The sequence below is a fragment of the Chrysemys picta genome, chromosome 1 (genome assembly GCF_011386835.1).
Source record: "Chrysemys picta bellii isolate R12L10 chromosome 1, ASM1138683v2, whole genome shotgun sequence".
In the NCBI taxonomy this organism is placed as follows: domain Eukaryota; kingdom Metazoa; phylum Chordata; order Testudines; family Emydidae; genus Chrysemys; species Chrysemys picta.
The window spans coordinates 70,107,056-70,133,231 of NC_088791.1; the positions used below are offsets into that span (position 1 = coordinate 70,107,056).

Consider the following 26,176-nt stretch of genomic DNA (forward strand, 5'->3'; position numbering starts at 1 on the left):
TTGTTGGACATGGAGAACAATTGATCACCACCCTCTTTACATATTTGATGACTGTTATCATGCTCCCCCTAAACCTTCTCTTCTTTGGACTAAAAATGTCCAATTCTTTCAGTCTTTCCTCATAGATTATGTTTTCCAAACCTCTTATTAGTTTTGTTGCTCTCTTCTGGACTCTCTCCAGTTTGTTCACATTTTGCTTGACATGTGGTGCCCAAAACTAGGCACAGTACTCCAGCTCAGGCTTTACCCGTGCAGAGTAGAGAGGAACAATTACCTTCCATATCTTATATAAAACCATCTTGTTAATATATCCCACAACATTTGCCTTTTTTGGCATAGTATAACACTGACTCATATTCAGTTTGTGATCCACTATAACCCTCAAATTCTTTTCTGAGTACTGCTGACTCACCAGCTATTTTACATATTGTTTTTCACTGAATCATAGAAATGTAGGGCTGAAAGGGACTCAGAGGTCATACAGTCCATCCCACTGTGCTGAGGCAGGACCAAGTAGACCTACCATCCCTGAGAGGTGTTTGTCCATCCTGTTCTTAAAAACCTTCAAAGATGGGATTTCACAACCTCCCTTGGAAAACTATTCTGGAGCTTCCCTATCCTTTCAGTGAGAAAAATATTCTTAATATCCAACCTAAATCTCACTTGCTGCAGAATAAGCCAATTACTGCTTGTCCTACCGTCAGTGGACATGGAGAACGATTGATCACTGTTCTCTTTATAACAACCCTTAACTTATTTTAAGGTTGTTATCAGATTCCTCTTCAGTCTTCTTTTCTCAAGACTGAATATGTCTAGTTGTTTTTAACCTTTCCTTATCGGTCAGGTTTTCTAAACCTTTTATCACGTTTGTTGCTTTCCATTAGACCCTCTCCAATTTGTCCATATCTTTCTTAATGTGTGGCACCCAGAACTGGACACAGTATTCCACCTGAGGCTTCACAAGAGAGAGGTAGAGCAGAACAATTACTTGCCATATCTTACATACAATAATCCTATTAATACACTGCAGAATATTAGCCTTTTTTGCAACTGCAACATATTGTTGGCTCATATTCAAGTAGTGATCAACTACAACCACAAGATCCGTGTCTACAGTACTACTACATAGCCAATTATTATCAATTTCACATTTGATTTTTCTTTCTTAGGTGTAGTACTTTGCACTTGTCTTTATTGAATTTAATCTGATTGATTTCAGATCAATTCTCCAATATATTGAGATCATTCTGAATTCTAATCCTGTCTTCCAAAGTGCTTGCAACCCCTCCCAGGTTGATGTCATCCACAAATGTTATAAGCATACTCTCCATTATCTAAGTCATGAATTAAAATTTTGAATAGTACCAAATGCAGGACTTACCCCTGGAGGACTTGATATGCCCTCTCAGTTTCACAGTGAATCATTAATAGACTGTACTCAAAGACTAGTTATCAGTTATGCAACCACCCTATAGTAATTTCATCTAGACCATATTTCCCTAATTTACTTATGAGAATGTCATGTGGGACAGTGTCAAAAGCCTTACTAAAGTCCAGAGATACCATATGCACTGCTTCCTCCCTCCACTAAGCCAGTAACCCTGTCAAAGAAGGAAATTAGAGTGGTTTGGCACGATTTGTTCTTGACAAATCCATGTTGGCTATTATTTCTCACCTTTCAACAGATTGATGGTTTAATCATTTGTTCCATTATCTTTCTAGGCTGTCAGGTCGTAATTCCTTAAGACCTCCTTTTTCCCCTTTTTGAAGATAGGTACTATGTTTGCCCATCACCAGTCCTCTGGGACCTCAGCTGTTCTCCATAAGTGTTGAAAATAATTATTAATGGTTCAGAGATTGCTTTGCTAGCTCAAGTATTCTACAGTGAATTTCATCAGACTCTGCCAACTTGAATACATCTAGCTTATTTAAGTATTTCTTTAACGTGTTCTTTTCCTATTCTGACCAGAGATCCTTCTCCCTTGTTAATATTCACTTTGTTAAACATCTGATTACAATTAACTTTTTTAGTGAAGACTGATGTAAAAAAGTAATTAAAGACTTGAGGATAAAATCAGGATATTAAAAATAGAATAGCCTGATTTTTCATTTTACTTTAAAAAATATATATATATAAGAATCGTTTTACTCATCTCATGTTTAGAAATATCTTTTGAGTGGGCCCAAAAGCAAACACCAAACACTGGCACCTCCAACTCTATTTTGCCCTCCTCTTCCTCTTTGAAAACATCCACCTGCTATCCTTTCCGTTTCAATTTCAATTGTGCTGCTCCCATAAATGCTCTCTTGCAGAGCCTGGAGAAGTAGAGCATGCAAGTGAGTTACTCTTAGCCAGATGCAAGACAGTGTGATGTTGTGCTTGTGCAGGAAATGAAACTCACCATCAACAAAACACTATCACTGACAAGGTGCTATAACTTGAACAAAATAAACACAATTAGAAAAAAAAAAAAAAAAAAAAAAAAGGATATTTTTCCTGTCTCAATTCTCTTTGGTTTTACTTCGAACACTAGTAAGTACATTTGAAAATTTGATTTCAAGTGGACAGTGTCTTTTTAAGACAATGAAGCAATATACACAGTAGCCATCTCAGCCTGGGACACTAGTCTCCCTCCTCCATAACTTTTTCCTTTCCATTCTATTAATATTCAGCAGCTAAAATTATCCTTCACCATTGTCATTTCAAGCATGTCACTGCTTTGTAGCCCATTGGCTTCCTCTCTCTTTCCATGGTATTCAAACTCATCGTCTTTGATCAAGGCTTCATCCAGTTTCTCTCTCTCTTCAATAGCCATCCCCTTCCACACCTCTTGCTCACCTCCTACTCCCACCTTCATGTCTTTTTCATGCTTCTCCTCACACCTGGAATGATAATTCTTCAGGTGTGCTGAGCATCCTCACCCTCTCCCTTTTCTTCAAAAGAAAATGAAAGGCAACTTTTTTCATTTTGTTTTTCCATTGTTGATCTCCACTCCTCTGCTGTCTACTCCACATCTTTTACACCACCTCTGTCTTCTTTTTTTTTTAAATAGCAGAATTTATAAGATTCATTAATAATATAATACAATTATTATTTATTGTTTGTATTGTGGTAGCACCAAGAAGTCCCAATCAGGGTTTGGGACCCTGTTGTACTGGGTATCATACACATATGGAATAAGCTTTCCCTGCCCCCACAGAACTTACAATCTAAATAGTTCACATTATCTTTATTTATTTTAACCCCTTTCCCTATTCTCCCCACATTATCCTTTTTTCTACTAATTTTTATTTTCTGTTTGTCTGTAAGTTCTATAGGGCAATGATAATCTATTTTTTTCTGTTTTTGTAAACTATGCAAAGTTATGGCTCTATATACATATTTAAATAAGGATTGAAAGCACTTCACCATTCTAATGTAACATTTTTACCATCATCCTTCCTCTTTTGGAGTCACCAATTATGCATTTTCCTTCTAATAAAATTGCAAACAAGAACTCTCATCTATAGCTCATGCAAATCTTGCTCATCTGGCTCGGAGAAGTGCCTTCCCAAGGCATAGACTTGATCTCCCACTGGAGACTTATGCTTCTAGTGTTCATAAGAGGAAAGGGTTCAAATAGACTTCCTCTATTTGAATGCCTATTCAACATTAGAGATGCTCAGATACTAATGAGGATGAGCACCAAAGTATATCTGCAAGTTTAAAATATGTTACCTCTTTATCTGCTGTTTTTCTTGAAGATTCCTGAGACTGGGCATTGTTTATTTTCTTTTCTGTAGTTCTCTGAGAATACTGTTTATATCCCTCTTTCATGTCTGCTTCATACTGCTGATATTTTAGTTTGTATTTGTATGTTGGGGATGGCAGATTTTCCGGTATTGTCTTTTGCTCCAGAGAAAGCTAAAAAGCAAAGAATAATCAGAAATAACAGCCTCCTGCTGTGATACACAATGTCAACAGCAGGATTATTATACTCATTCAGTACATTTTTACAGTTAAAGGACTGATGTTCCTTGACACCACACTTAACATTTAGAAGAAAATAAATACTGTTGTATAACAACATTAGGTTGTTCTCATGAAACTCTTCTTGTTTTGCTTAGAGAAGTTTTTTCTTCTACGAATAAAGCAACTCTCAACCATACCCAGAAACCAAAATTCACCTGGTCTCTTGCCAGCCTTTGCAGATGCAGAGGACTGTGAGACTGGAGCAACAGCATGAACCCATATTTGGTTTGGAATGCTGAATGAAGGGGCCAAAGGTTATCTAGATCAGGGGTTGTAGTGGTACTGACTAGTCATTGGGGTGTTGCTCCCTCACCTTCCCCTATACATTGCTCAACTCCAAGGACAACATCAGTTGAAAAGCCTTTTGAGCCAGCTACATAGTTTCTTGAGTTTCTCTCCTGGAGTCAAGTGCTGTGCTGGGTTGGGTAGAAACAGCAGCAGAAAGAGCAGGGTGGGAGGAGGAACCAAAATGCTTATTTTCTCCTCTCCTCTGTCTCTCACTGGGTCCTAGCACCTATGGGATTTTGCTGATTTTTCACCACCCCTTTTCACCTACCAAACAATAGCGGATCCAGCAGTGTCACCTTATGAACCATATGCGGGCCCTGCACAAGTAGTTCAGCAGTCCTTGGGTATGTCTACACCATGTTAGCATAGCCCCATAGTGTAGACACAGCTTACGTTGACAGAAGGGTTTTTTTCTATGCCAATATAACTTTCAAGTGTAGACCAAGCCCTGTTCTAGAACAGTGTTTCTCACACTGTGAAACTAGCCTCCACTGGAAGATGTGAATCTCTTTCAAGAAAAGTGTAGAAAAGACTATACAAAATGCAAAAGTGAGGAATTATTTCCCACTCACTTGATGATTTTATGAACGTTCTACAGATAGGACTTAAAAAAATAAATTAAAATAAATAAATAAATTAATGGAGATATCCCATCTCCTAGAACTGGAAGGGACCTTGAAAGGTCATCAAGTCCAGCCCCCTGTCTTCACTAGCAGGATCAATTTTGATTTTGCCCCAGATCCTTAAGTGGCCCCCTCAAGGACTGAACTCACAACCCTGGGTTTAGCAGGCCAATGCTCAAACCACTGAGCTATCCCTCCCCCTTGGAGCATACCTACTCTACAGCCACTATCACACTGCTCCCTAGATCAATGGAACGGGTTTTTCTGTCGCTGTAATTAAATCCATAATTCTGGTAGGCAATAGCTAGGTCGATGAAAGAATTCTCCCACTGACCTAGCCACATCTACATTGGGAACTAGGTCAACCTTACTACGGCACTCAGGGCGTGAAATTTTTCACAGCCCTCAGTGACATAGCTACGTCAATCTCATTGTAGACCAGGCCATGGAGTAACAGTAGAACTGTGTGGGAATGACCAAGAAATAAAGAAAAAAAATCTATATTTAAATTATTCTACCACCTAGTCTCTTAGGGCAGATTCACCTATAAAGTTTCCTACAGAGGAAGCATGATTTTTTTTTTATTATTTTGTGTGGAAGTATTGCTACAATCAGGTATCTGAAGCAAACAATGCAGAAATCAAGGCCACACACAAAAATATGTTAAAATATATCAGTGGCACTTGACTACCTTTTCTCCTCAAGGTAGATTCAGATGGAATAGAAACAAAGAGGGAGAATGAGCAGGAGATCTAGTCTCTTTAGGTTCTTATACCACATCCATCACTGTGGCATCTGGGAAACAATTAAGGGGATAAAGAGAGAGAGGAAAGGTAAAAGAAAGTCAAAAAGAGGAAAAGAAGAGACTGGGAGGTAGTCAAAGCCATTTCAACTTTTTGGTAACTTTACATAGTAAAATAGATTTATGTTCACTGATTAGCAATTTGAAAAAAGACTTCTAGCAAAAGATACATACACTCAGCTAATAAGAACACAGCAACTCACATTGACCAACTTAAGACCACATGCATGTTATTAGAGAGGACAATAGAGAGAGAGAGACAGACACACATATATACAGACTTAGTCCACACCCTTTAACTGACATAGCTATGACAGCAAAACCTGTTGTAAATGCCACTATGTCAAAGGAAGAGTGCTTCTGTAGGCTTAGCTAATGTCGAACAGGAAAGTGATTTAGCTATTCTGTTGGCTCATGCTGTATCTGCACCAGGAGGCTCTGCTAACATAACTATGCAGGCAAAAAACGTGTAGTGTAGCATAGACAAGACGAGAAAGACGGAGAGAGAGACAGAGAAAGGGAGAGAGAATATGGTTTGCAGTGTCCTAATTGGGAAAAAAGTGACCTAATAGGTGGTCACTTCATACAGTGAATGACCATGTTCTAAGTTAATCAATGTGAGTTGCTGTATTATTAACAATTGCTGAGAGGTGATAAAAGGTTTTACATTGTTCCAAACAATGTTCCAGCCTACACTGGCAGCACAGTGCTGCTTTCTAAGGACCCAATCCTGAAACCACTACTCATGCAAGTGACCCATTGACTTCAAGGGATTATTTGCTTAAGGACTGCATATGTGCATAGATGTTCTCATGATCAGGCCCTCAAATGGTTAGACTGCTGATATGGACTCACTTTTCGTATTAATTGTTTTTGGGTTTAAAGAAAATTACATATTTTTAAAAGAACTACCAAAGGATGTTTTCCAATTTTCCATCCGGACATAAACACATAGGGAGGTTAGGATGCCTTCCGTTCCTTAACTACAGAAATATAATGCAATTTACTAAAAATTGTCATATACCTCTCACCCTTACCACAGAAAATAATCCTGTAGATTTGTACAGGTCCTGAATTGGTTTGAAGTTTGGGAAACCACTTCTTGAGCACATATTAATCTCAGAATATTAACCTTTGCAACCCCTGAACCTTTTCCTTCTTCTAATCACAAAAACTATAACATCTGATACAGTTTCAAAATGCAAATGCTAACTATATATAGTGATAGGAGATTAAAAGTACTCTCTCAACTATGCCATTTCATTATCATACCAAAGAAGTTAAAACCTATTTAATTTTCAGATCATACATCACAATCCTCTGCTATTCAATTGCTAATATTTTGTCAGGATGTATTTTTCCAGCCATTTTACCTCCATTTTCTTCTGACAATGTTTTCTAGCCATCTGTTTAATAAAAAGAAAAAATAAATGTTATTTTAAATAGCAATTATCACCATCTATGCTGCATGAATCAAAAGAAAATTTTTCAAATACATTTTTCCGAAGTTAAACAAAACAGAAAAATTCAAAGGGCACCTCTTCTCACTCTCAAGTAACAATGACTGAAAAAATGCACAGCAGAGTCATTATCAAATGTGTTCTTAATTTCAGTAATTTGGACAGTGATTTTGAACAACTCTGGAATTTTCCAGAAAGCAGTATGTTAAAACTGAATAACTGATTTTCCTTCTATAACAACTAGGTGTAGCTGGGTGTTTTTTTTCCCCAGAATTTTAGGTTTGTACTCAGCACGGAAAGAGAAGAATAAATACTGATGTTCTATTTAGATTTTTTTTTAAATATATATATTTATGTTGTCAACCAAACTAGATATTACTCTGAAATTAACTCGCAATTCTCTTTAAAAGAGAAAGGAAGAAAAATGTTAATAATGAAGTTACTGCACTCAGCCATTCATAGACTATCATAGCAAAGATCAACTCATATTCTTCCACAAAATAAATATTTGCTATTTGTAAACAAAAAGTTATTTTTCATATCTTATGTTTAAGAACTATTTCTTATTTTGGTTAATTATTTTATTATTTTCTGATTTTCACAATTTTCTTAAGATTTGCTTAGAATTAGAAATCAAAGTTATATGCTACCTTAATGCAATCATAATTTTCAGATGCTTTTACAAATTGTTACTAACAATAGTGACCACTAGTGTACAAATTGTCAGTAGGCAAAATTAAAAGAATTAGTATATAAATCAACAGTCTACAATAGTTACTGTGATGAAGAAATAGAATTTGAAATTTCTGAAGAGCTTCCTAGCAAAAAAAAACTTTCATTAGAAAGCACTTCAACCAATAATACGCTCCTATCTTTTAATTTAATCACACAAATGGAAAGAACTAAATTGCGTAATGAAATTAGATGTGCTTTACTTGCTTCAATTCTCATGAAAGACAGTATTTTTAAGATATCAGTAATGGCAAACTGACCTGTTGTGTCTGATGATGCTGTGCATAAGGAGTCTGTATTGGTGAACCCCAACTAACAGTTGAAGATGAATCTGGAGGGCCAATGCGAGGAAACCTCTTACTGTATGGTATGTAAGAATCTCCATCCTAAAATACAAAGAGAACAAGATTATTTGTACTTATTTCATAGTCAAAATAAATCTTTTGACTTGACAAACTTCTGCAAACTTTTCAGATAATGCTAACTCATGATTACCTCTTCATCTGAAGATCCCAGCTTGCCCAAATCAAGGCATGGCACCCTGCAGGAAGTTAAAAGATGGTTTTAGTAATTTTTTAATAGTCTCTTGCTTTCAATTGCAGTACAAGGGAGCCCTCTGATAATGAAGTGCTTTTCCCCTTCACAAAAATATCTTCACTATAAACAGTTTCACTATAATTGGAGAGAGCCTACCTGGCAAAAGTCCCTACCAACCCCCTTCGTTTCACCTCAGGAAGTGGTAACAGAGCCTTTCTTCATCCCCAGTTGCAGAGGACACTGGCAGCTGTAAAGGGCCCCTGGAAGGCCCTATCTTCACTTCCAGCCTCAGATAGTTCTATCAAGACCATCCTGGCTCCTCTTCGCTCCCCACTAGGAGCAGCTGCAGCAAGATCAGAAGCCAGGGATTTCTCATTACCCCTCTACCACAACAGTATTGTGGCAAATTCTTTCCTCTCCATAATCAGCCAGAAGAGAGGCAATGGGGAAGTAAAAAGTAATCCTTTTTGAATGTAGCTCTTCAAAACTAATTGGAGGGAATTAGCACAGTCCCAACTATACTACAATTACATACCAATAGTGACTCTTCATTCAGCTTAAAGAAATTAAAAAGTCAATTGAAATACATTAAAGCAATTCTGTACTTTTACTTTATTTTAGTCCCAATCCCACTAAGTAATGAGTGTCCTTACCACCCTCTAAAGTAAACTGGAGTTGAAGATACCCAGCACTAATGAAGATGCATTCAGCGTCTTTCTGGATTGTGTCCTTTGGGTTCAATCCAACGCCCTCTAACTTTCAGTGGGAGCTGGATCAGACCCTAGGCTATGTCTATATTGCACACCACTAGTGGTGTGCGCATATAGAGTATGGATAGTTATATGCCACAGAAAAAAAGTGAGCTGCATTCACACTTTGGTGCATAGCCACATGCATCAGTGGGGGATGCAGTGGGGAAAGGCTCCCGCTGTCACACCCTGCCAGAGCTTTCCCCCACAGCTCCCTGCAGCAGGGAAAGACTGGCAGCAGGGAGGCAGCAAGACAAAAACAATGGGAGGGGGAGGGTCATGTTCTGAGCTGTGTAGAGTACATATTCTAAGGATTCACAGGGATCTTTACTCCACTAAGCAGTGCCTCACCACATACACTACTATTTACACCCATGCTAGTGGGACTTGCAATGTATGTATCCTACAGGCCACCGCAAAGAGAGTGCAGCTTAGACGTACTCTAAAAGGGGAGTTATACTGTAACTAAATTCCCCTGTGTACGGCTGCTGGTATTTAACTCTATTTTAGCAAAACAGACGAGTGTTGGCTAATTAAAGGCTTGATTAAATTGTCTATATTACCAATACAGTACAAAACTACCAGTCACACTAAGACTTGGAATGTGCACTTAAAAACAGTACGTGTGAAAGATGCCAGATTTCAGTTTCAAATACTATAAGCCTTCTAACAACAACCCAAGAATAGTCTGAGCATCAGTAGTACATATTTTCTCTCACTTTGCTACCAACATTTTTTAAACTCTGTTATAACAGAGTCTCTTCTAGAACTGGAAGACATGCTGACTCTCCAGGCCCATCCAGTCAGTGGACAATGACTGAATACACACAGAGATTGAACTATCCCTTTATTCAGCCATAGACATTCCAAGGTCATGTTTGATACATACTGGCAGAATCTTATGGAGAGCTAAAATGACCATAAAGATTTTTTAAAATAAGGCAGTTCAGTCTCAAATATGGCACTGATAATAGATGATGTTAATACACCTATTCCCAGGCCTCAGAATCCCCAATTTTGGAAGTACTATACAAAGCAGATTTCAAATCACTTTTTAAAATACTCTCATATGACAATTTCTCTGTATTTACAATGAAATATCTGTAAGGAGCAGCAATTCTTCTCATAGACTCATAGACTTTAAGGTCCGAAGGGACCATTATGATCATCTGGTCTGACCCCCTGCATGCTGCAGGCCACAAAACCGTCCCTACCCTTCCCTTGACTCTGCTGATGAAGTCCCCAAATCCTGTGTCTTGGTGACTTCAATTTGCAGAGAACCCTCCTGCTAGAGATCCCTGCCCCATGCTGCGGAGGAAGGCGAAAAACCTCCAGGGCCTCAGCCAATCTACCCGGGAGGAAAATTCCTTCCCGATCCCAAATATGGTGATCAGTAAGACCCCGAGCATGTAGGTAAGAGTCTCCAGCCTGACCCTTGTTAGCCATTATACTATTTACCTGCTATTGCTCGGTATTCCTCAGCTAATATGTTTTACCATTAAACCATTCCCTCCATAAACTTATCTAATTTAATCTTAAAAACAAGAAGAAAGTCAAGGAAAGTGTGGGCCCCTTACTGAATGAGGGAGGCAACCTAGTAACAGAGGATGTGGAAAAAGCTAATGTACTCAATGATTTTTTTGCCTCTGTCTTCACGAACAAGGTCAGCTCCCAGACTGCTGCACTGGGCAGCACAGTATGGGGAGAAGGTGACCAGCCCTCTGTGGAGAAAGAAGTGGTTCGGGACTATTTAGAAAAACTGGACGAGCACAAGTCCATGGGACCGGATGCGCTGCATCCGAGGGTGCTAAAGGAGTTAGCAGATGTGATTGCAGAGCCATTGGCCATTATCTTTGAAAACTCATGGCGATCGGGGGAGGTCCCGGATGACTGGAAAAAGGCTAATGTAGTGCCCATCTTTTAAAAAGGGAAGAAGGAGGATCCGGGGAACTACAGGCCAGTCAGCCTCACCTCAGGCCCTAGAAAAATCATGGAGCAGGTCCTCCAGGAATCAATTCTGAAGCACTTAGAGGAGAGGAAAGTGATCAGGAACAGTCAGCATGGATTCATCAAGGGCAAGTCATGCCTGACTAACCTAATTGCCTTCTATGAGGAAATAACTGACTCTGTGGATGAGGGGAAAGCAGTGGATGTGTTATTCCTTGACTTTAGCAAAGCTTTTGATACGGTCTCCCACAGTATTCTTGCCAGCAAGTTAAAGAAGTATGGGCTGGATGAATGGACTATAAGGTGGATAGAAAGCTGGCTAGATCGTCGGGCACAACGGGTAGTGATCAACGGCTCCATGTCTAGTTGGCAGCCGGTTTCAAGTGGAATGCCCCAGGGGTCGGTCCTGGGGCCGGTTTTGTTCAATATCTTCATTAATGATCTGGAGGATGGCGTGGACTGCACTCTCAGCAAGTTTGCAGATGACACTAAACTGGGAGGAATGGTAGATACGCTGGAGGGTAGGGATGGGATACAGAGGGACCGAGACAAATTAGAGGATTGGGCCAAAAGAAACCTGATGAGGATCAACAAGGACAAGTGCAGAGTCCTGCACTTAGGATGGAAGAATCCCATGCACTGCTACAGACTAGGGACCGAATGGCTAGGAAGCAGTTCTGCAGAAAAGGACCTAGGGGTTACAGTGGACGAGAAGCTGGATATGAGTCAACAGTGTGCCCTTGTTGCCAAGAAGGCTAGCGGCATTTTGGGCTGTAGAAGTAGGGGCATTGCCAGCAGATCAAGGGACGTGATCATTCCCCTCTATTCAACATTGGTGAGGCCTCATCTGGAGTACTGTGTCCAGTTTTGGACCCCACACTATAAGAAGGATGTGGAAAAATTGGAAAGAATCCAGTGGAGGGCAACAAAAATGATTAGGGGGCTGGAGCACATGATTTTTGAGGAGAGGCTGAGGGAACTGGGATTGTTTAGTCTGCAGAAGAGAAGAATGAGGGGGGATTTGATAGCTGCTTTCAACTACCTGAAATGGGGTTCCAAAGAGGATGGATCTGTACTGTTCTCAGTGGTACCAGATGACAGAACAAGGAGTAATGGTCTCAAGTTGCAGTGGGGGAGGTTTAGGTTGGCTATTAGGAAAAACTTTTTCACTAGGAGGGTGGTGAAGCACTGGAATGCATTACCTAGGGAGGTGGTGGAATCTCCTTCCTTAGAGGTTTTTAAGGTCAGGCTTGACAAAGCCCTGGCTGGGATGATTTAGTTGGGAATTGGTCCTGCTTTGAGCAGCGGGTTGGACTAGATGACCTCCTGAGGTCCCTTCCAACCCTGATATTCTATGATTCTATGAAAACCAGACAGGTCCCTCGCCCCCACCGTTTCCCTCGGAAGGCCGTTCCAATATTTCACCCCTCTGACGGTCAGAAACCTTCGTCTAATTTCAAGCCTAAACTTCCCCACTGCCAGTTTATATCCATTCGTTCTTGTGTCCACATTAGTACTAAGCTGGAATAATTCCTCTCCCTCCCTGGTATTTATCCCTCTGATATATTTAAAGAGAGCAATCATATCCCCCCTCAGCCTTCGTTTTGTCAGACTAAACAGCCCGAGCTCCTCTAGTCTCCTTTCATACGACAGGTTTTCCATTCCTCTGATCATCCTAGTGGCCCTTCTCTGCACCCGTTCCAATTTGAGTTCATCTTTTTTAAACATGGGAGACCAGAACTGCACACAGTACTCCAAATGAGGTCTCACCAGCGCCTTATACAACGGAAGCAGCACCTCCTTATCCCTACTAGATATACCTCGCCTAATGCATCCCAAGACCGCATTGGCTTTTTTCACCGCCATGTCACATTGTCGACTCATAGTCATCCTCCGGTCTACAAGAACCCCTAGGTTCTCTCCTACCCCCTTTCATAATCTCCTTCTCTCCTACCCCCTTTCATAATGGTAACAAGTATAAAAGATAGCTTGTTTACAATTAGAAATAACTGCCATGAGCTTAGATAGTAAAAAAGTAAAGCTCAACCATCCAACTTTTACATATTTGAAAGAAAGCAAAAATGTTAATGAGTAATCACTAATGACGGCACCAGATTCCAATTAATCTCAATGTACATTTAAAAAAAAACTACTTTACTAAAGTGAAATTTATACAAATAAGTGTGACTTTTAAAAGTATCATTTTAAGGAAAACAATTAAATTTCTCTTTAAGTATAATGCATAGCCAACAAGTTTATGGTGATAAATTCCACCTAACTCCTTGATTTATACATCAGCATAAAGACAATGAAATAAGGAAATTTACCAAAGTTACTTAATGCAGAATGAAACAGACAGTACATAAGTAGGAAGAATAGACTTACTCAGCTGGACGAAGGCCATGAGTTGCTTGTATATTTGGTTTCCATCCCTACAAAAATGTCAGTATAATAATTAAATCATGATTTAAAGACATAGTTCTGTCTTTTGAGGGTTGTAAAATTGTGGTATAGATGTTTGAGCTTGGGCTGGAGCCTGAACTCTGGGACACTCCTCCCTCACAAATTCCCAGAGAGCCTGAATGTCTGCACTGCAATTGTACAGCCCCACAGCCCAAGTCAGTTGACATGGGCCAGCCACAGGTGTTTAACTGCACTGTAGACATACTCTTGGAGAACAGAATTTGAATCTTGTTTTATGACTGTTTTCTGTTACAGAAGGCAGAAGTATTACGATGGTTACATTCTGAACTCTTGGGGAGATCAGGAAAACATAGGAATGCTCCTTTCTGCAACACACCACAGAGGCCCCTACTGAATGATTGGGGTACAAAACAGCATTCTCCAGGACTACTGGCTGGAGGATGCTATTACAGAACACATCTGATAGTGGAATACAGAAAGACATCTTGTCAGGTAGGAGAAAGGCAGTCTGCCATAGTTGACAGGTCTCAGTCCTGGACTCCCTAATGTGGTCACCTAGCAACAAGAGGGAAGTTAAATGGAAGTATGTGGACTTGAAGAAAAGCAAATGCTAATCAATAATCAGTTAACTATTTTTAATCTATAAACCTAAAGGGCACAATACTTATTAAACAAAAAAGGAAATATCTACAGTGCATAATTCAGAAAGTATTAATGTTCAGACCAGTCACAGTCAAACTAATGACTACCATTATCCAAGACTGTATTCATACTCACCAAGACAATTTATTTACTTTCAGTAATTAGCCTGCAAGTTCTTTTATATTGCAGTAACCTTAATACTATAAACTTTTACTATAAACTATACTATTTTAAAATCCTGAACATAAGATGGAGCTAAATGGTCTGTGAAATAAAAAACACACCTGAAAATATTTGTAAATCAAAATAGAAACATTAATCTTTCCATTAAACATACTTGACTAAGTTTCTTCCCCCTTGATGACAGCTCAGCTTGCCGTCTAGGAGATGCAGCAACTCCTTTAACCTCCAAATCCATGCAAATTTGACTGTGGACTTCACAATAAACTGTAAATAAAAAAGACTATATGAAAACCATATGTTTTCTATATAATTACTATTATAAATACAAATAATTAAATTACAGGGTATGTACCTAAAACTCCCAACCTGGGAGTTTTTATTCAATGATTAGGGCCCTACCAATTTCACGGCCATGAAAAACATGTCACGGACTGTGAAATAAGCCCTTCCCCCATGAAATCTGATCTCCCCCATGCTGCTGGGAATGCCCCAGCCAGGGGCTCATAGCTGCAAGTCCCGGCCGAGCTGGGGAGGGACAGGACTTGTTCTTCCCCTGCACAGCTACTGTCGGGGCTGCAGGAAGCTCTGGAGCTGGGCAGCAACCCCGGAGGTTCCTGCAGCCGGAAGAGGCTTGTGGAAGTGGGTCCCATCTGCCCCTTGCTGCTGGGAGCGCCACAGTCAGGGGCTCCTAGCTGCCAATCCCACAGGGCTGGGGAGGGACAGCACTCAGAACTGCCTCTTCACCTGCACAGCTGCTGGGGGGACAGAGGGGTGCGTGGATCAGACTCACCTCCAGGTACCTTTTGGGTTGGGATCCCGGCAGTTACAACACCATGAAATCTCAGGTGTAAACATCTGAAAAGGTGAAACTGACCAATTTTAAAACCCTCTGGCCATGAAATTGATCAAAATGGACCATGAATTTGGTAGGGCCCTATCAATATTGCATTGGATGCCCATCTCATTGGTAACTCCTGACTTCAATCTTCCCTTGCCAGTGTTATCTTTTGCTGGAAGCAGTTCCAGGCTTTTGTCTTAGCTCCAAGCTTCACTCCCTGGAAACACTAGTTTTCTCTTTGCTTCAGGCTCCCCCTAGTCCTTTCTTAACTCTAGCACAGGGGTTGGCAACTGAAAATCAGTTCATGTGCCACCTTCGGCACGCGTGCCATAGGTTGCCTACCCCTGCTCTAGCATTTGCAATTTGTACTAGATGCGTCAACCCTCCCCACTCCTGACTTACATCCTACATAGTTTTAGCCAGACCAGAACTTTTGCCATACCCTAAGAATCCTTCTGGTTCCCAGCTACTGTATCCCTAATAGCTCCAAACCCTCCCTTCATGCCACACACCACCCCCTCTGCAAAGTTTCCTCCCCTATCCTGGACAGTTCTGCACCTGCAGGCAATTTCCCTCCCAACTTCAAGATTCCCAGAAACCCGACGCCCCATGGTGTATGTTCTAAATTATGCGTGAGTAAAAGTTGGCCCTGTGTTCAGATATACTCAACAGATGTTAGTTTCAAGCATTCTCTGCTCCCCAGTGAAGGCGATGGGCCTATTTGTTATTTAAAGTGAAAATGCATCTATCTTCACATAACCTCAAACATTTCATTTAAAATGTAAGGAGATTTTCATAATCATAACAGGGAAAATGCAGTCAAACTAGTGCATATTCATTATTAGTATTCACAAATTAATGTAATCAGATTTTTAAAATAGTATTTTTATATTTAGTCAAAATATTTAATACTATGTGTTTACAATGATTTAACCACCGCACAGAAAAGATATAAAAAGATAAAAGATAAACTTTTACAGTTGGAAAAATCTTGGGAAGTAGAAAGCTCACAAGTTAACCATCTCCATTTCCTTGTGGACAAGTATCCATCTCACAGAAACACTGCCATAAGGTGGAACAAATTGTTTAGCATAAGTACTTAGCACATATTCTAAGGGGACCATTCAAGGTAGAGTGGCCCATTAGTGGTCCCTTAGAATATGTGCTAACTACTTATGTTAAATAATCTGATCCACCTTGCGTTTGATGCTCAGGGTACCTTTCCCAAATCTGAAGAAGAGCTCTGGTGTGGTTCACAAGCTTCTCTCCCTCACCAACAGAAGCAGGTCCGATAAAAGATATTACCTTGCCCACTTTTTCAGTCTTGTTAGTAGTCTCAAACAAAAGGTAACAGGATGAAAAGGGATAGGGACTGAAATCCTCTCACCCTTAGTTTTGATTTCTCTGGAACAGGCTGTTAGAAGTGCAAACACGATATTGAAGCTCTCTGGCTGTGGACTTCCTGGGACAGCCCTATCCAGTGATCCATCCTGTTCACAGTACTGCCAGCTAGTGTGATTTCATCCTAAAGCTCAGTATTTGGTGTTTTTCTTAAAGCTCCTGCAGCCAAGCAATTACATGAGCAGCTCCATTTTTTGTTTTGTTTTATAAGTTTCTAACCCCCGTGGCTGCAGATAAACGCTTGGAAACCTGAATCAAGAGCACCCTACAGGCTCACAAACCAGATGGAAAATAACAAGAACCCGGTTTTTTGTTCCACACCCGAGTTTTGGGGCAGGGAAGGGGGGAGGACTGTCCTGGCTAAGCCAGGGCCAGGCCGGCAGCCGCTGGGCTCGGCAGCGAGGTGTCTCTGCCGGCGATGCCCGCAGCCCGGGAACCCCGCAACTGGGCCTCCGGGGCGTCCTGAAGGGGCAGCGCCCCGCGCACGGGGGCGGGCCTCACCTCGCCCGTTGCCTAGGTTTCCAGTAAACAAGCCCGGACGCGGCAGGCCATGAGCACCCGCTACTCTCGGGCTAGGGGGCGGGACACAGCCCTCGGCAGTGAAGGACCAGGAGCCCCTCGCCCCCTCCCCAGGCGCGCACTCGCTGCCCACTCACCTCTGCGGCCGCCGCCCCTTTTCCCAAGTCTTGCAGCGTCCCTCTGCGCGCACCCGCCGGCTCCGCTGCGCGTGCACTCGAGGGGCAGGGACGCGCGCCGGGGTGTGTGTCTGCGCTCCTTGGCCCGGCCCAGCCAGTCAGGCTCCTCCCACCCTGTGCCCCCCCCCCAGCCACGCCCCTGGGCTTGAGACGCAGGGCAGCGGCGAGTGATGAAAAGCCTCGAGCTCTGTGCGCTCTGGCGCCAGCCCTGGCAAGCGCGTCACCGCTCCGTGACCATCAGCGCACCCGAGCTGATGAACGCCAAAGAAACAACCATCAGCATGAGCCCTCAGTCACTAATCCCTGCACAGCCCCGGCCTCGGGAGCCATCCCTTCGAAATACACCCTGCCTGCAGGAAATAACAGCCCTCCCCTGGCTGTGTCATGCCCGGGGTGCAAGCCGCAGGGGCAGATTAGCCGCTGGACCAAAGGGGCCGTGTTCATTGGCCCCAGCCAGTTAGAAAATGGGGGCAGAAAAATGGGGGCGGCGGGGCTCCCGCACCCCAACCCTCCCGCCTGGCGCTCCCATAATCGGAGAAAATTGCCCAGACACTTTAATCTGAACCAGTGAGTTTGTCTAAACATCAAAATAAATGTATTAACTAGAGAAAGATAGACTGTAAGTGATTAAGTGGTATTGGCATATAGAATATAGAGGTGGTTACAAAAGGAAACAAAATAGCAAAGATGCTGTGATAAATGAAGTGGGGTAGTTGGGGACACCCAACTGGCCAATTAGCTATAAAATTCCTTTTAGTAGCTGCTCTCTACTTGCTTTACCTGTAAAGGGTTAACAAGCCCACAGGTAAAAGAAAAGGAGTGGGCACCTGACCAAAAGAGCTAATGGGAGAACTAGAACTTTTTAAAATGAGGGGGAAGCCCCTTTGTCTGTTGTTCTCTCTGGGCTGCAGGGACACAGAGCAGCAATGCTGTAAGCAGCTTTAAGCCAGGAATGATCATAAATCATTAGATAATACCTAGAACTACTTATCTGGAACTCCCAAATATGTAAATAGATCAGGAATGTTTAGAAAGATGCGATTAGGGCTATTTCTGTTTATTTCTTATGGCTAATGGACTACTCTGTTCTAATCCCAGATGCTTTTGTTTTGCTTGTAACCTTTAAGATGAACCTCAAGAGATAGCTTGATGCTTAATTGTTGTAATTGTTTCTTTTAAGATCTAGCAAAAAGCCTAAGTTCCAAATGTATTTCCTTTCTCTTTGTTTTTAATAAATTTTACCTTTTTTAAGAACAGGATTGGATTTTTGTGTCCCTAAGAGGTTTGTGCACATGTGTTGTACTTAAAGTACTGCACAGGATCTTTTCAGGGGGAATAAGGCAAAACGCCACATTTATTAGTAATACATGTATTCATTAACCCTGTATTATATGCATATAATATATTACACTTACACTCACACACACACACAAACCCATTCCGTCTTGTTGTTACCAATTAGTTGCTCCCCTTAACTTCACTGGCCAGGTGAGTTAGATGGGGGAGGGGGTGGAGCCGGGCTTCTGCCGATCCGGATCGATGCTCCCATGTTGACAAGACGAGACCCGGGGTCCTCTGCAAGACACCTCACTTTTATAGCAGCTTTCCTCTTATGCAAATCTATACCAGATTCAAACTCTGTGTCTGTGTCCATTGGTCCTTTGTGCTGCTTTCTTTTGAGTGTTGTCCCAATGCTGCAAAGAGGGTGTTTCCAAAAGAAGGTGCTTGCTTCTAACCCCCGAGGCCGTCAGTATGTCTGCTTGTCTTTAATGAGCCCACTTGACACATTTTATTGTCCTTGGGTCTGGCTCCCAGCCCCTCTCCAACAGTTGAGGCTGTCTGGAGGTGCTGCCTTCCATGCCTTGTTCATCCACACCTCATTCATTCAACAGGGCAATTGATTAAGAGTGGGGGGGGGGGGGGAAGAGCTCTTGTTCTACTGCTAGCAAACAGAAATTTTTCTTCTATCTTATTCTATCCTTAGGGGCTATAATATTATACCAAGGGCAATGCAAAGTTTTAAATGAGGCTTTGATACAAAGTTCCATGAAAACAGAGGTCACACGTGGGTAGACCCACCACAAGGTTATATGAAGAGGCACAATGTAAAGACATATGAAAATTATTAGAGATTGATCTACACATGTTGTTTAAGTAGCTCGTGGCAACAGCTGATTTCCTTTGTTTTCTTTCTCAGCTCTTCCCCACAAGGGGGTGAAAAGGCTTGGGGGTACCCCACAGGTAGGAATTCCCAAGTGCTCCTTCCTAGGTTCAAGGGGTTTTTTTGCATTTGGGTGGTGGTAGCATTTACCAAGCCAAGGTCAGAGAAAAGCTGTCATCTTGGGAGTGTAATACAAGCCAGGAGTGGCAAGTATTCATTTTTAAAACCCTTGCAGGCCCTCACCTTCTGCACTCGAAGTGCCAGAGTGGAGAATCAGCCTTGACAGCTGCAGTCTAAATCCTAAACTTTACCAGGCTAATAATTCTAAAAGCAAGGGGATTTTTCTCACCCAAAACGTCACAGCAGTTCATGCTAACTAGAACACCTTTCAGTTGGGTGCAGCTTCTCCCAAAGTCTCAATGGAGATCTCTTGTTTTCCCGATGATCTTGCTTGGCGAGATTGGGGGAGGGGGAAAGAGGCAGGCAAAGTGATGTCACTGTCCCTCATTTATACTTTTTCCCACGTACAGGAAAAATCTTTGCTGTGTCATGAGGTTAGGCAGCCCCCATAATGTGTGTGCTTAAGCACCTGACTTTGTTTACACTTCCCCTCAGGCCTGCCGGGAGGGGGGAGGGGGGGGGAGAGAACAAAGGGGGCAATTGCCCAGGGGGCCAGGTGATTTAAAAGGGCCCAGGGGGCCCCAGCTGCCGCTGCTGCAGTAGTAGCAGCAGCAGCCGCCGCCGCGGGCCCTTTTAAATCGCCTACATGGTGCCGTCGGCGAAGGCAGCCAGATGGGCATGTGGAAGCCCTGGCTGTCATAGGTGCTGAGTTTCTAATCTGCTGGGAGGTGCTCCCCCCCCAGCTCCGCCCTTATGTCACCCCTTTCCCCAAAGGCCCCACTCCCACCTTGCTTCTTCCCACCCCTGCTCTGCCCTCCCCACCTCTGTCCCCACCCCCCGAGCACACTGCACCCTCCCCCCCAACGAGCCTCCAGACACTGCGAAACAGCTGAGCCGCAGCTGGTGATAGGTGCTGATTGGTGGCACCTGCTGATGGACAGAAGGCGCTACGGGGAGCAGGAGGTTCTAGTAGGGGGGGCTGCCGGTGTGTGCTCAGCATCCACTGTTTTTTCCCCTTGGGTGCTCCAGCCCCAGAGCATCCACGAGTTGGCGCCTATGCCAGCTGTGCCGGAAGAGCACACAGCCAGCAGCAGCCACTGGGTACCAGCCAGTGCAGGCACAGACCACATCCATGGAGGTGCAGCTTGTGCGCACCAGCCGCCACACATAGTCCAGCTCTGTGCCCATGTGGCGACACCACGCTAGGCCAGCAGCAGCGTGGGGCCCGGCTCCAGCCTGCCCTGCATACATCAAACCTCAGCCATCCCTTTCTAAGGGGCCCACTGACTGTTCTGCCCTTGGGCCCGGAATTGCTGTCAGCGGGCCTTACTCCCCTGCTGGAGAATAGCCAGTGATGGTCAGTTAACACCTGGCTGGGTGTTAGTCACTATTTTATCATCTGAGAGGAGCTAGTCTGTGGCCCATCCCCAGACTCTCAAAACATGTAGCAAAATCTCATAACTTCATATACAATGATGATATACATACCTTTCAACAGGATATTAATGCTCAACAGATTGTGACTTTTCAAATATCTCACGAGGCATACTTTGTACAAAACATATATAACAGTGGTGAATATGTGGGTATGGGGGTTACATGGGGTACAATATGTCACAACCACAAACATACAGGGCACTGCCCAGTTCCACATAAACATCACCCGCTGTCCTGAAGCACTTGCAGCCTAAAGGCTAAAAGTGCACACACACAAGTAGACCACTTTTTTTAATTGGGGGGGGGGGGGAGGGGACGACAACACACACACACACAAAGATACTAGCTGTTTAATTTCACTTTAATGAGTAGTTTTATACCATTTGTCCACATTTAACAAAAAGAGAAACAAGCTTCTGGTCCAAATTTAGTGTTTCCTTTATTTATTAGCGCGCCCCCACTCATCTATGCCCATCCAGGGAATGGTGTGGCCATGAGATAGGGAGCCAGCCATAATGCCCAAGTATCTTTGTCCCATCTGGCACTGATAGCCATGCACTCAAACATCACCAAAAAGGCATTAGGGCCATCCTACATAGTCCCAAGATTTCCGGTTCCCTCACTGGAATTTACTAACCTTTGTAGGAGCTGTTGCTTTATTTGAGACGGTTTCTTAATAAGCTTCTGTAGCATCCTCTGCTGCTCTGCCTGCCAACCTAAGAGCGTTTGCCTCTTTGCCTGCTGGGTTTTCTGTATTTCTGTCTGTTGCTCCACTAGCCAGCGCAGCATCTCCTTCATTGAGTCTGGATCCCCCTGCCCTCACACAGGTTACCTCTTCTCTCACCTTCTCTCAATCAAGAGTGTTAAACTGACAGACAAGCCCCCACATGTCTCAAGGCATTCTTTCAGCTACTCAGTGTGCTGCACTGTCTAGCCCAGGGGTCGGCAACCTTTCAGAAGTGGTGTGCCGAGTCTTCATTTATTCGCCCTAATTTAAGGTTTTATGTGCCAGTGATACATTTTAATGTTTTTAGAAGGTCTCTTTCTATAAGTCTATAATATATAACTAAACTATTGTTGTATGTAAAGTAAATAAGGTTTTTAAAAGGTTTAAGAAGCTTCATTTAAAATTAAATTAAAATGCAGAGCCCCCCGGACCGGTGGCCAGGACCCAGGCAATGTGACTGCCACTGAAAAAATCAGCTCATGTGCCACTTTCAGCACGCGTGCCATAGGTTGCCTACCCCTGGTCTAGCCTGTTTCTGTCACCTCATGGTTGTAAACATACCCAACTATTTTCCTTTCATCACATGTACCTCTTATTCCTCTGCTCATCTACACACAGAACATAACACACATCTCTTCTAGATGGCACTTTCCACACAGCCTTCCTCCTCAGCACATTTTACTTTCTGAGCCTCTCCATGCCGCCTGTTCCTTCTACTTATAGTCTCCAATTATATCATTAGCCCAGTAATTACCACACAGGTGCTCATAATCCCCCAACATCATGTGTGTATTGGTTACAGCTGAGCCTGTGGTCATCTTTATGTTGCAGCAACATCAGTGATCAGGATGCTGCTGATAGCACTCTGTCACAAACACATTTATTGCAAATGGCTTTATTGCCAAAGTGAACAACGGGGGGAATGACAGGAAAACCTGTCTCATACCAGTGGTTGTGGTTCTCAAACTTCGGTTCTGGTGACCCCTTTCACATAGCAAGCCTCTGAATGCGACCCCCCCTTATAAATTAAAAACACTTTTTAATATATTTAACACCATTATAAGTGCTGGATGCAAAGTGAGGTTTGGGGTGGAGGCTGACAGCTCGCAACCCCCCCATGTAATAACCTCGCAACGCCCTGAGGGGTCCCAACCCGCAGTTTGAGAGCCCCTGACCTAGGCCAATTAAAAGGAGGGAATTTGAAGACCATTAATCAAAAGTACATGCCCAAGGATGAGTATATAGTGCTGATATGCCCCTATAAAACTGATTTCCAAAACCAAACCTTATCAAAATCAGTCTGAAGTTCTCCCACTCCAGCCAGTCAAAGCTTTCTTGGCATCCAAAGAAAGTACCACACAGGAAGAATTACTAGAATTAACATTATATATCAAATTCAGAATTCTTTTGATATTATCAGATAGATGCCTGCCAGCAACAAACCCAGATTGGTCAGGGTGAACATATTTGGACAAGATGACACTCAATCTGTTTGCCAGCACATTGGCTTAAATTTTAGCATCTACATTAATTAAAGAAATAGGTCCATATGATGTACAATTGGTAAGATATTTTCCTTTTTTAGATTGACCACAATTTTTGCCTCATTCTATGAATCTGGAATCTCATTCCCCTGCAATATAGCATTAAACAATTCAGTTAAAAAAGGGACCAACTCCTGCTTTAGAGTTCTATAATACTCCTAGAAAACCCATTAGGACCTGGAGCTTTATTGGATTTTAAATTCTTAATTACACCTTCAATTTCCCCTGCAGCAATTTGCCTATCTAGAGCTGGCACATCTTCCTCTGAGAGCTGAGGTAGTCTCACACTTCTCAAATACCTATTAATAAATTCAGGATTGGGGTGTTCTGATGCATACAAAATATAAAAAAAGTTAGCAAATGCTTCAGAGATTTGTTTGATGCCAATGAATAAATCTCCCTTTTTATTTCTAATCAGAGGGATGACGATTTATCCTGTTCCCTCCCTTTCCCTCCCCCCACACACTTTCTGGCTAAAAACCTATCAACTTAATTGCCCTTTTCATAATATTTTTGTTTAATATATTTAAGTGTTTGCTCAGCCTTACTTGTTTGTAACAGGTTAATCTTCCTTCTTATCTTATACACCCTTTTAGATCCTGTAGATTTATGTTTACCTTCCAAATTAGAAAGTTCTTTAACCAAACACTCTTCTCCAAGAGCTCTCATCTCTTTGAGGTATGATGCTCTATAAGGATCCCCCTCATTACTGCCTTTCCAGGGTCCTACAGAACACTGTTACTGACCCTTCCTTATCATTTACTTCTCTGTGTTTCTGAAAATTTCTTCCAGCTCTTGAATTGTAAAACGGTGTCATACAGCAAAGCTCTATTCAACCACCAGGCACTTTGTTTTTCCACTGAATCCCAATTTTTAATATAATAAATGCAGGTGCATGATCAGACCAAGTTATAATTCCCAGATCAGCTTTTTTTAACCAAATTAGCCCAATGTCCTAGAAACAAAAATCATACCAAGATTGGAATAAGATTTATTAGTAGCGGAATAACAGGTATAATCCCTGACATCCAGATTTATCTCCAGTTAGACATCTGCCAGATCATAATTTTCTAAGTGATGGAACAAATTTGCACTTGCTACCCCTGGATGCCCTCTGGGCACATTCAATCAATTCAAAAGGGGATTAAGTGCCTCATTAACACCCTCCCACCCCCAGAGTAATATCATCTTCCCAAACTAGAAACTGATTTTAAAAAAGAACGTTTGCCCTTGATCGGGAGTATATACATGAGCTACAGTGAGAAATTTAACTTTCAAGGACCCCTTAATGAAAATATATCTGCCCTCTGTAACTAAATTGTGCTGAAACAAGAAAAGGGAAGTGTTTAGCAAAGAGTACTGCAATCCCTCTTCTATTATATTGCCCTGGAGAGACATATGGTAGCTGTATCCAAGAAGCATTCAGGTATTTATCAACATTTTTCTTCCGGTGTATTTACTCTAAATAGATTATACTAAGAAAATCCTCTTTCAGAGAGACTACCCTTTTCCATTTTGTTGGATCGTTCATTCCCTTAACATTAGCAATCATGACATTATTAAACTCATCCTTGAGTACCAAGGCTGCTCTGGCCCAGTCCCGATGGTTAAAAAGGTCCCGATTACATTTGCACCTCCTTCTTTAAACAAGACATTTTTGGTTGAGTTCCCATCATACACACAGTAATTTTAAAACTCCCACATATATTGCTTTTCTTTTTTAACACCTATATTATTGTACCCTGATCCTGAGTCTGATTTGCCATACATTTTTAAATTCATTTTTATTAATATAATCATTCTATTAAAACATAAAACAACATTTAACATCTGTTTTCATTGTTGGTAAATTGTACAGTCACTTGCTGGACCACACTTTGGTTCATTATGAAATATACTCAAGAGACCAAATAACCAATAACACTCACCTTTATTGGTAAAAGTCAATAATATTAAAGTACAAGGAAAAATGTTCTGTACCATACCAGCGTTCAGGACACCATCTCATGGAGCATTGTTCAATACACTTACACAAAAGGCATTCTTCCAAAGTTACAAATTTCAGCTAGGAGTATTTATAGGATGATCTTACAAGCTACAAAACTCTTTGCATATCACTAAAATCCAACCCTTCAGTTTGTCCCAGGTCCTTATCTTGTTGTTCTGTACCTTTCTTATCTTTTGATTGGACACTAGCATTCCAGGTACTGATCTGTGAGGGTACCTCCCTAGCTTGTACCAGGGCATAACATTAATGTATTTAGCCTTTGACAAATTTCCTATTTTCTAATGCCAAAGCTAATTTAAGCTTTTCAAACTGTTATGGGATACTTAGCATAAGAGAACAGGATTATGAAAAGACATAAGCCAATTCAGACCATATAACTGCTAGAAATAAATAATGTTATATTGATATGGTGTGCTTAATACATATTCATATATGTGGTATGAATAATACATATTGATAATATGCTATATATAATCTTAGCCCAGCATATATATTGGTCCACAGGTCCCCTGCTTGTTGCTTTGACAATTGTTATTAACAAGGCAACCCTTTTGTCAAATTATTATATGAAGCAGTGGTGAAGGCATTTATATGTGATTTATACCATCTCAACAAACTGCATAAGCGGCAATACATAATTCACACAACTAAGACTAATACAACTTGTAATACAACCAAAGCTTTAAATGCAACTTTTATCCAAGTGTGGGAAATCAGCATTTTAAGATTCCCACAGATAAGTCTTTTGAGGCTTGCTTTGCCTTGTGCATGTCCTTGCTAATCTGAATCATGTGTGTGTCTTTTTGATCTAATTATGTTTCTAAATTTAAAGGAAGTCGGTCAATA

At 41.8% G+C, this 26,176-nt stretch overlaps 1 protein-coding gene across 10 annotated transcripts in view; it reads right to left on the reverse strand.

Moving 5' to 3' along the window:
- CAPS2 (calcyphosine 2) overlaps positions 1 to 17,466 on the reverse strand; it is a 53,378-nt gene extending 35,912 nt beyond the window's left edge. For 2 of the 10 annotated variants that reach the window (XM_065559078.1, XM_065559062.1), the window contains exons 1-7: positions 17,295 to 17,427; positions 14,554 to 14,663; positions 13,536 to 13,582; positions 8,413 to 8,458; positions 8,178 to 8,303; positions 7,099 to 7,131; positions 3,719 to 3,904 (exon numbers count right to left, since the gene is read on the reverse strand). In XM_065559078.1, coding sequence (XP_065415150.1) covers positions 3,719 to 3,904; positions 7,099 to 7,131; positions 8,178 to 8,303; positions 8,413 to 8,458; positions 13,536 to 13,582; positions 14,554 to 14,634 — 519 coding nt within the window. In that variant the 5' untranslated portion in view covers positions 14,635 to 14,663; positions 17,295 to 17,427. Of the gene's footprint in view, positions 1 to 1,675; positions 1,809 to 3,718; positions 3,905 to 5,614; positions 5,721 to 7,098; positions 7,132 to 8,177; positions 8,304 to 8,412; positions 8,459 to 8,610; positions 8,798 to 13,535; positions 13,583 to 14,553; positions 14,664 to 16,624; positions 16,798 to 17,294 lie in introns of those variants that run through there. The other 8 variants (XM_065559074.1, XM_065559067.1, XM_065559046.1 and 5 more) reach the window with 8 other exon arrangements.
- Positions 17,467 to 26,176: the final 8,710 nt, after the last annotated feature.